The sequence below is a fragment of the Gossypium hirsutum genome, chromosome A06 (genome assembly GCF_007990345.1).
Source record: "Gossypium hirsutum isolate 1008001.06 chromosome A06, Gossypium_hirsutum_v2.1, whole genome shotgun sequence".
Classification (NCBI taxonomy): Eukaryota; Viridiplantae; Streptophyta; class Magnoliopsida; order Malvales; family Malvaceae; genus Gossypium; species Gossypium hirsutum.
Window position 1 is genome coordinate 3704241 of NC_053429.1, and position 11237 is coordinate 3715477.

Below are 11237 nucleotides of genomic sequence, written 5' to 3' on the forward strand. Positions count from 1 at the left end.
ACTTCATCCGAACCTAACCCAAAGCACTTCTAATTATGACTCATAATGGCATTTGTCCCATTGTGACTTTGGTCGAGGTTAGCCTTCTACGAAACCATCTTCAAATATGAATGCGCCACCCAGAATTTGACTCGTGGGTTTTCATGTTTTGAAATTTTCAAAGTTTTTTTTTTCTCTTTCAAGTTCCTATTTTTGGCTTTTTTTAATTTCATCAGGTTGACGGTGCTAGAAGACATGGAAATTTGTTGGATGCTGTTTAGGTTTTAACATATCTGGATCTTTCAATTAAAAAGGCTTTTATTTCATTTGATGGGCGGTAGTTCATGGATGGTAAGCTGAAATTTTTACACAATAAAGATTTTGAGGATCAAATTGTAATGTTAAAGGTTAATTTTTTAAATTTATTACTAATTCGATATAATATGTAAAAGTTACATATTAAATTTATTATTATGTCGATTTTTTAACTATCATGTTAGTTTGTCATTTATTATTTTAATGGGAGTGACCAAAATGCCTAAATTATGTAACGTGGGTGTTTAAATTGTAAAATTTTTTTTAAGCACCTCAAATGAATTTTTTTATAGTTAAGTGACTATTTGTACAATTTATACCCTTAATTTAATGCCTCTTATTGAAAGAAAGTTCGATTTTGTGTTCTGACATTGGCCTGAAATTCTAATCTATGTAATTTATGTTATCACAATGATACTCTACGTGGCAATTCAAATTAAATTTATTTAATTAAAAATTTATTTTCATCCCAACAATTGGACATCTAAATTGGCATTTAAAACTCATTTGAACTGTCACGTAGGACTCCCGTTAGGGAGTAACGGAGTTAATGGTACAATAGCCACTTCATAACAAAACGATAACGTAAGTGACTAAAACGTAACATTTCAAATGTAAGTGACTAAAATATAATCTAAGATAAATAAAAAGTGACTATTTTTATAATTCAATCTTAATTTAATCATCCACATTAACTAAATCTAATAAATTAATCACTCCTCCAATCCTTTTTTAGTTTTTTTTTCCCCTTTTTTCTTTATTTTCTGTCTCCTCTCCTTTTTTTTAATCTTCTACCTTGGCAATCATCGTCGACACTCCACTGTCTAGCCATCATCTATCACCCACAACCTCAAGTCACCCTTTTCGCAACTAAGCTTTGTCGATAAGCTCAACCGGCACCACCAATCCCCCTATTACTCATTATCAATCTCCTAATCACCATTTGCCTAAGCCCTTATCCAAATCATAAGAACCTACACTATCCCCTGTGAAATCTACCAAACATAAAAACACCATAACAATTCCCTAAATACCAACAACCATAAACACAACAGCACACCTAATAACCAAAAGGAAAAAGAAGGGGTCTCAAATCTAGCAAACCCAGAACATGAAAGAAGCAAAACAAAAAATGTCAGTAAGAAAAAATATAAAAAGTGAGAAAAAGAAAAATGAGAGAAGACGTAACTCCTTTCAGGTTCACGGTGGCTATTTGGATCGACGGTTTGATGTCGAAGAAGACGTCAAACGGTCATGGTAGCAACGCTTGCTGATGATGGTTCAACGGTAGCAGCAACGACATATTTGAGGGGGGTGATGGCTAGGGTTTCTAAACTAGAAGAGAGAAGATAAAGGAAGAAAGGAAAAAAAATAAAATTAAAGAAAAAAGAACTAGAAAAAGGAAGTGGGAGTATTATGATAATTTAACAGTTAAATGATGAATTTAATCAATTTAATTAACAGCGGTGATTAAATTAACAATTTTTTTTTAAATAACAAAAATAAAAATGACTTATTTTTAAAATCACTAACGGGATATTTTACTTAAAAAAAATGACAAATCAACATTTTTTAACATTTAACATTACTATTGTGTACAAGGGCAACACTGGGGCAGGCATTGGCCTCCAAAAAGGGTGAAATTATAGTTTAGTCCCTTAAAAAATTTTAAATTTATAAATTAATATAATAATAAAATTATATTTTTACTTCTAAAAATGTAAAATTCAAGCAAAAAAAAAGTTTACTTCTCTCCTAATTGGGTACAATTATATATATAGTTTATAATTAAATGTACAATTCCGCAAGGTAATTTGACTTTTTTATATTATTTTTATGTAATTATTATTAAGGAAAAGAAATTTATCTAATTGTACTTTTGCTCTATTAAAACAATCTCATATTTAATAGTTGAACTTTGAATTGTTATATTATAGGACATTATTCTCAAAACATTTTTAGCAAATAACAAAATTTTACAACGAGTCCAAGCCACATTAAGAATAGTACTTCATAGAAGAAAACGTTTTGAAAATTCTTACAACTAGATTATGTGATAATCAGATTATTTCATCATACTAATTCAGTTAAGAATTTTTGTATAATAAAAATATAAGATTGGAATTACTATTTTATAAACTTTTTTTTTTTTGGTTACAGAAGAAGAGGGCAATCTCCCAAAAGCATCACTCATGTCTTGTTGTGCTAGTTGAGCAATGTGATCCGCCACCATGTTCAACTCTCTAAAAACATGCCTCACCATGACCTCCCAATCCCATGGCCAATCACAGAACTCTCTTATACTCTGAACTAGAGCTAGCGGGCTTCTCCCGTTACCCTGGGCGCGCATTAATTAGTTGTACTAACAACTTTCCGAAATTAATCCGCAATCACAAGCTAGTCTCACTTCGAACAACATCCACACTTCTGATTGTTGCACTGAACACCGCCCAACACATTGGTTATACCCCTTTGTCCAGCTGCTAACACTATCCCTTAATACTCCGCCAACTTTGGCTATTCTGTTTGATCCAGCCGCACCACCGATATTTAATTTCACCCATCCTTTTGCCAGTGGACACCAGCCTACACTTTGATCTGGTTGAGGCCTCATTATAACCCTTCTTCAAGCTAGCAATGCCTTGCTCATGAGAGGCTTCTAGCAATGATGTCCACGTATGAAGTATCCTCACAAATGATTAAGCACTCATTTATTCCTCCTCTTCCACAAGTTCCAGCAAATTAAACTAAATGTAATACTCATTTCAATATTAATAACATCGGATATAAAATTATCATTTTTTTTAATTTCACAAACAAAATTAGAAGTTACCCATGTCTTATTTAATTAGTTTATCATTTTTCTAATACTAATTTTTATTTTTTCACTACATCTTAAACGGAGTATGTGTCACTTACTCTGCTTGTAGAGTTTAAATTACATTAAAATATTTTAAAAATTTTATTTTTATATTTTTTAATGTCAAGTTTTAAGGACTAATCTGATTTTTTTTATTCAATGTTTCATGGAATAGCCATCCTTTGATGATACAAAAGAATAGTTATTACGAGAAGATAAGTATTAGAGAAATAATGATCATTCCATTGAATGGGTATTACATTTAATCAAATAAATGAATAGTTTACCATTCAATGAATAAGGAGGAAATAAACATAGTGTTAAATTTATTTTTCAAAGAAGTATAATTATAAGTATAATAGCTAATAATACACCCAAATAATTATAATCAAAACTAATTATTATAATTCACAATCAAATAATAAAAATATATTCAAATTTAAATCAAACTAAAATTGAAAAAATATAGATAGATAATAGGATTTAAATAAAATAAAATATGGAAATAACCCAAATATGTTTTGCACAATATAAGACCCAACCCTGGGATTTCTAAGTTCCCGTTGTTTTTATATATTTTTGACTTGACCATAAAATTGGCCTTCAAAGTATATATGCACTCAAGTACCTAAAGTTTTTATTAATCGAAGGTGATACTGAAAGTTTGAAACTATAAATTTTATCTTATTTTATCTCAAAATATAATACCAACCAATAAGAGTACGACAAGTGACATTTTTATTAGACATCGTACACTTTTTAAGTAAAATGAGATGCAATTGATAGTTTAAGTATCACTTTTCATTGTAAAAAAACTTTAAGTATCTAAATTTATAAAACAGTATAGTTTGAGGGAAAATATTGCAATTAAGCCTTTATTCTTTTATTGAGAAAAGCTTTAGAATTATTAATTCTTTTGTTAGGTAAAAATTGAAGGCAACCTAACTGATGGATTTTTTAAATTGATAATATTTTTCAATTTTAATATGCCTTCCTTGTGAAAAGTTGTCAAATTTTTTCAAAAATATAATAAAGTATCTGTTTTTTTTTTCACTTGATTATTTACTTAAACTTTTAAAATACATAAAAAAAAGACTTTCAAATTGTTTTAAGAAAAGCAATTAAGTCTCTACTCTTTTTTTTTTGCATTTAATTAGGCACTTGAACTGCTAAAATGCATAAAAAAAACCCTCAAACTTTTTAAAAAAACAATTAAGCCTTTATTTTTTTTACACTCGATTGGGTACATTAACAATTGACCGTTAAAGTTAACCATCCATAATTTTTTTAGTTAAAGCCACTCGTGTCACAACCACGATGTGACATGTAAAAAAAAATACAAAAAATAAAAATCAATAAAAGTTATAAAAATTATTAAATTTATTAAAAATAATATAAAATTCTTAAAAATTATAAAATTTTATAAAAGTCATAAAAAATTATAAAATGCATCAAAAAAGCTATTTAACCATTAACTTTAATGGTAACTTTAACAGGTGACCATTAAAGTTAATGACCCTCAATTTTATTTAGTTAAAGCCATCACATGTCAAAACATAACATGACATGTGGTGAAAATGATAAAAAAAAATCAATAAAAGTTATAGAAAAATTATAAAATGATTCTTTTGATACGATAATTTTTATAATTTTTTTACTAGTTTTATATTTCTTTATTTTTTTATAATTTTCTTATGACTTTATAAAAGTTTATAATTTTTTTGATAATTTTATATATTTTATAATTTTTTACGATTTTATAAAAGTTTACAATTTTTATATTTTTTATGATTTTTATGGTTTTATAATTTTTTTGCCACATGTTATGTAGTGGTTGTGAGACATGATGACTTTAATTGAAAAAAAATTAGTGGCAGTTAACTTTAACAGTTAACTGTTAAAGTATATAATTGAGTGAAAAAAAAAGTAGGGACTTAATTGCTTTTTTTGAAAAAATTTGAGAGCTTTTTTTTTATGTATTTTGACAGTTCAAGTAACCAATTGAGTGAAAAAAGAAAAAACAAAGGTTTAATTTTTTATTTTTTTAAAAGTTTGAGGATTTTTTACCCATTAAAGCTTTTAATATTAAAAAGAATAAAGGACTCAAAGGCCCAATTGTATGGACCGGATCCACAACAAACATACAAATTTAATCCAGCCCGACCCGATCCAATAATTGTTCGTTCAACTTCAACCCATAAATTAGTCAAAATAATAAATGCTCTACGAGTCTTGGCCATAATTTCATTTTATTCTATTTTCTTCTCTCGTATAAATTTAAAGAAAAAAAAAGAAAAAATAAAAAGAAGTGGGCTTTTTGTAGGTTAATTCTTCTAATATCTTATCCAAATTCATTTTCCGCTTATCTGAATTTTCCCCTCAATTTCCTGTTACTCATTGAATTTTTATTTGCAGATTTTGGACGGATCGCCCATGGAAATTGCTTCTGATGAAACCACCCGCATATGCAATCATTGGTACGTATTAATATTCGGTTTTCTTGAAATTGTGTATCTTTATGATTTTCTTTTGTATAATTAATTTTAATTCGTTGAACTTTTGATGCAATATTTTTTCTTGTCTTTCTGATCCCTGCCTTTTTGTTTCTTTATTCATTTATTAGAAGAAATTTTCGAAATTTTCATTGTGGATGAATTCTTGTTGCCTGATTTGCCTGGAAATTTGTCTACTTGGAAATTAGTTCTTGCTTAAAAAGTTAATAGTTGATTTAATTTTATCAAATCAAGCTGGAAAGGGAATGACTTAGTTAAATTTCTTGCTTTGATATCTTTTAGAACCTCAAATTATGTTTGTTTGATGCGTTTATGATTGCAATCAGTTCATGTGATCAGGGGTTTCATCTTTTTCAATTGCTGAAAATCTATTAAATTATGAAAATTTTGCTGGTATTTTGTACATTACAATATATTGTCGGAACCCTTTCTTGAGGATCTTTTATGCTTTTGGACTGTAATTACAATCTACTTGATGCTGAACTGCAAGCTTAGCAATATGTTGAATGAAGCTTTCAAATTCCTCTTTTTCCGTTTTATAACGAATGCTTGCTGTTGATATGGAACCTTCACATGTGCTTTGTTGTGTTCCTAACATAATTAGGATGCGGAATATAAGTTTTCGATCAAAGATACTGAGATGCATAGCTTTCCCTTTTTTATAGAAGATGTGCGTTTTTAGTTTTTGAATCCTGTTTTGATGCATGCCTTAGTTTTGAGGTGGTTTAATAATTAAATTTTATGTTGCAATGATTTCTTTCATTAATCTAGTTGAATGAGGGTGGTCTTTTTTTTCCATATGAAATGGTATTGGAAAATTGCATGCCCTAGAAATTCTAATGAGTAACTTTTTTTTCTTTTTTAATGTTTTCAGTGACAGGGCCATACCTTCTTCAAATATTGATTTGCATTATGCTCATTGCTCCCGGAATCTAGAAAAATGTAATGTTTGTGGTGATATGGTTCCAATAAGGCATGCTAAGGAACATTTCTTAAACACCCATGCTCCGGTATGGTTTAGGTCTTTTCTGATTGTTTATAATGAATCAATTTTTTACCTTTCTTCTTTACTTTTTCTGATTTCCCTATCATTTTGATGCCTTTGATGCGGCTTGAGCTAGAAGCAATGAAACTCTTGACCCTTGGGTGTAGCTTAATAAACAGCAATACTAGATAGTATTCAAATCTTAAAATATGTTACAAATTTTCAAAAGTTGATTTTTTAAAAAATTCTTTTAAAATACTTTATTTGGAAGAAAGCTTGGCAGAGGGATAACTAAGTTGTCACATTTGAATATCTTATTGGCATTGGATTTGTAGTTTATCTGTGAAAGCTAATCGAAAAAGCCTGGTTTCATTGATGGATATTTGAGTTGATAACTCCCCTCCCATTTCCCGATTTTGTTCTTCCATTTGAACTTCTTATTTTTACTTTGGTTCAGGTTTTGATGTCTCATTTTGGCATGAAGTACTACTTTCTCAGCTTGTAGTTATAACTTATTAGGTCTGAAGAATCTATCAACCACCAGAGGTTTAGTCAAGTGTAAACATTCACGAAATATTAAACAGTTAAATAAGTGGAACTATAGACTCCAACTAGTCCTTAAGTGATTGATAACAAATAGGGAGGTGCAGTTAACCAAGATTTGTTTAAACAAGTCACCAAGTTTATTGTTGGTTGATTCAATTTTGCTTTTGTGTCTTTTGGTAATGTGCAAGTGCATATCTACTTAAAAATCTCACATAATGCCTTATACTAAATTGATCATGCTATTGACTCATTATGTGAGCAGGTGGCTTGCTCATTGTGCAGTGCGACAATGGAACGTGGAAATCTAGATATACATAAAGGTGAAAGTTGCCCCCAGAGGATTGTTAATTGTGAGTTTTGTGAGTTTCCGTTGCCTGCTATTGATCTGGCTGAGCATCAGGTACTAATTATGAATAATTTTGAATGAAAGGATTCATATTATATGTGTTAGGAGAAATTTTTACAATATTGTGTTGCTTTGTGATTTTAGGAAGTCTGTGGGAACCGGACAGAGATGTGTTATCAATGTAACAGATACATTAGACTGAGAGAAAGATATAACCATGCAAGTAGGTGCACTGGTATTGCAGAAAACAATGTGGAATCTTCCAGGTACATACACTGTTTACCTTTAGAGTGTTTTGTAGATGCACTAATTCAGTCATGACCTGACATAGTGCATAATTTAACTTTTACCTTTAAGAGTGTTTTGTAGATGCACTAATTCAGTCATGACCTGACATAGTGCATAATTTAACTTTGTTCCCGTCATCTGCATATCGATGGAACTTATCTCAGTGAAAGTACCATGTAGACCCTTGTACTAGGAGTTGGATTGCATTTTGCCCTCTCTACTCAAAAAAAAGGGGCAAATTAGTCCTTGTACATTAGATCCAAGAGTAAACTGGTCTTTCCTTTAAAATTTTCATCTATTTCTACTGTTAAAAAAAGTTCATTGCACGTCATCACGAGGTACACGTGGCACACTATGTGTAACTATATGGTTATTCCGTCAACCACACCAGTTTTTAACAGTAGAAATGGATGATTTTTTTAATGGAAAGGACTAATTTGCTTTTTGATCTAATGTAAAGGAAATAATGTCAATTTTTTTTAGTAAAGTGGAAAAATGAACCTAACTCCTAGGACAAAGGTCTCCAAAACCCGAGAAGTCATGTATCTTATGACCTAAGATTATTATTATTTGTTCAATATGACCTAAGATTTATTGTAACAATGTTTGAACATATCACCCGTACTCTAGCCTTAGTTTCCTGAAAACCATCCGCAGATATTTGCTCTTCGTTGCCTGCCATATCCATCGTCATTATGTTTATACGAATTCATCTTGGGTTTCATTAATGGATTTGGGATCTATGGTTAGGAATGTGAGGGCCCCTGAAAGGGAACAAGGTGCTCCGAGAAGGCAGCCACCTGAATATTCACGGAAACGACTTATATTCACCATTGCGGTAACCGGCATTGCTGTTTTATTCGGATCACTTTTTTTCCAAAAGAAGGCGGAGGCCAGTCAGGTGCATTAGCAGAATACACTATACAAACTGGGGCGTTATGTAAATCAGCTAGAGAGCTACGTTTTTAACGTTTTGTCACTTATCTGTATCTATCATATTATCCTAAGAGCATATATTAGTACTATTGGTGCTGTATCAAATTCATTCAGATTGGGATAATATGCTAACAGTCCAATGCCATATCTGTTTCTTAGTTTGGGACACAAAATGTAATTTTTTTCATTTCAAAATTTAAAAAACAGAGAAGAAGTTTGCGACTAACTAATTTTTTGGGCAATTATTTTTTAAAGAATAGAATAGAAAATTTCGTTAAACGCTGATGTTATTTATCATTAAAAAATATTTTTTAATAAAAAATATTATTATAAGGATATTTTTAAAATATTTTTATATAAAATTAATAAAAAATAATATGTTAATCAAAGTTTAATTTGATTTTTACATAATTTTTTTATAAATATATATTTTGTATAATATCTTTTAGTCCACATAATTTAGTATTCTTAATTTGTTTTTTTTTTTTACTAATACATTATCAAACTTTCACAATGTGCTTGTTTTGTTAAAAAGAATGTATGTACATATAAGCATTAAAATTATTGGCGATTTTTTTTTTTCTTTTTGAGTAGAAGTTTTTATTTAAAGAATGTATAATTATTTTTAAAAATAGTAGAGGCTTTAGGATGTTTTTTTTTTTTTGCTTTTTTACAAAAATAAGTATTTTTAAAAGGAAATTATATTAAATTTAATATTTGTTGACTTAAAAACAATTATAACTGAACTAAATCATTAATTAATTCGTTACATAAATTTAATTTGGCTTTATATAGCATAGAGAATTTGGTTTTTATATCATTTTTAGAGTACTCATTCTAAATTAAGCCTCAAATTTTAAAGCATTCTAATTAAATCCTTAAACTATATATTATATCTATAAGGTCCTTTCATTACTAAAATCGTTAATTTGATTTAAATTTTAAATAATTTAAAAAATAATATAATATAAACTTGAGTTTTTCAGTCAATTTAGTTTTGGGATTCAAAAATTGAGAACCAACCGACAAAACCATTTAAACTAATAGTGAAATAAACAAAATCGTCCCAACCAACTAAACTGAAACAAAAAAATCGATTGTGTCAATTTTTTTTGTTAAAATCGATTTTTGTTCTCCCCTAAATATCATAGTTTTAGAATATTTGGTGCAATTAAATGGGGGGGGGGTTTGGTTCATCCAACATAATATCACGACCCATAATCTTACATTCCGGAATGAGATTATGGTGTTTGGATTTTAACATTCTAATCCTCCCGTAATTTAGGGTGTAATCTAATATTATAGGTAGAATCTAAATTTTAAGACAAAAACACCCTATACATTTATTATATTTATCAATATAATCCTTTTTATTATATTTTAAGACAAAAAAAAATCAAATATCTCCTTGTTCCTTTTCTTTTTCTCTTGTAAGTTTGAAAATTAAAATCTCTAGCCTTTGCTTCCCAATTTTAACTCCACACCCTCTTGGACATTCACTCTAGTCTCTAGTTAGGTAAGTTAAATATTTTCAATTTTTAGTTGTATACTCATTTTACTTTGCGGTTTATTGCATTGAGAGTTTTTTGTTCTTTCATTTTTTTTAATATATGTTGTAGGTTGTGTTTATTGATTGTTGTAGAATTTTTTAATTTATGTTGTAGGTTTCATGTTTGTTGAGTTTTTATGTTGCTAATTGTTATGCCTTCTCTCGTTTGCCTTTTAGAAAATGTTTTTTCCATTGTTATAAATCATTGTTTAATTAATTAAAGAGACTATATAGAGAGATAGGTACAAAAAGGAGACCTTGTACGATGGCCACCATCACTATCTCTTCCTCTATGTTGTATTATTTGTAAGTTTCAATTAGCTTTCAATTTATAAAACACAAATTTATTTTTTATTATAATTTTAATTTATTTTTATATAAAATAATTCCTAATAGTTATTCGATTAATTTAATATTACTGTTATAAATTGAAGTTTGAAGCTTATTTGATTTGTTGTTTATGATTTAAATTATCATTTCGATAGAAAATTTCACTGAGGCCATATCTTTCAATCAAATTCTTTTTTCTTTACAGGATTATAGGTTTTTTTCCCCGGTTATTAGGATTATAGAATGATTGACAATTTGGTAAACTAGCTTGCTCTTTAGCATCCCCTCAGTAATTAAATTATTTGCTTAATGAATCCATATTTTATAATAAGAACAATATAGTAAAATTTGTTTTGGGGTAATTTGACATTTCATCAACCAAACATTTGAATCTTACATTCTAATCAAATGAACCACATAAGGTAATCTCACATTTCACCCTTAATTTTACATTGTTGTAATTTTATCGAGAAATGTAATCTAAGATTCGTCGAGCCAAACGCCCTCTAATTTTCATGATAGTCAATATCGTGCTGGCACTAGATGGGTTCTAGTATGGCCACAGGGAATTTCATGGGCCGTTCCATGCC

General features: G+C 29.1%; 1 protein-coding gene and 1 long non-coding RNA gene across 4 annotated transcripts; one reads left to right on the forward strand and one right to left on the reverse strand.

The window, feature by feature from the left end:
• Nucleotides 1-934: 934 nt before the first annotated feature.
• LOC121230308 (uncharacterized) lies at nt 935-1714 on the reverse strand. The gene is made up of 2 exons (XR_005928259.1): nt 1484-1714; nt 935-1389 (listed from the first exon to the last, which is right to left on the reverse strand). It is a non-coding gene; the product is annotated as an uncharacterized lncRNA (long non-coding RNA).
• Nucleotides 1715-5381: 3667 nt separating this feature from the next.
• LOC121230309 (XIAP-associated factor 1) lies at nt 5382-8994 on the forward strand. 3 transcript variants are annotated; one of them, XM_041114879.1, is made up of 6 exons: nt 5382-5477; nt 5570-5631; nt 6542-6677; nt 7461-7598; nt 7689-7810; nt 8583-8994. In XM_041114879.1, exons 2-6 carry the CDS (start codon nt 5588-5590, stop codon nt 8740-8742), a joined length of 600 nt encoding a protein of 199 aa, XP_040970813.1. In that variant the 5' UTR covers nt 5382-5477; nt 5570-5587; the 3' UTR covers nt 8743-8994. The 3 variants fall into 3 exon arrangements, with proteins under 3 accessions (XP_040970813.1, XP_040970812.1, XP_040970811.1); XM_041114877.1 differs by having other exon boundaries at nt 5388-5473; XM_041114878.1 differs by having other exon boundaries at nt 5382-5631.
• The last annotated feature ends 2243 nt before the right edge of the window (nt 8995-11237 follow it).

Bases quoted from the DNA above. Each gene is read 5' to 3' on its own strand.
- LOC121230309 (XM_041114878.1), top strand. From the start codon at position 5,588: ATGGAAATTGCTTCTGATGAAACCACCCGCATATGCAATCATTG. The intron at 5,632-6,541 runs GTACGTATTAAT...TAATGTTTTCAG, and splicing joins ACCCGCATATGCAATCATTG to TGACAGGGCCATACCTTCTT. The intron at 7,599-7,688 runs GTACTAATTATG...TTGTGATTTTAG, and splicing joins TTGATCTGGCTGAGCATCAG to GAAGTCTGTGGGAACCGGAC.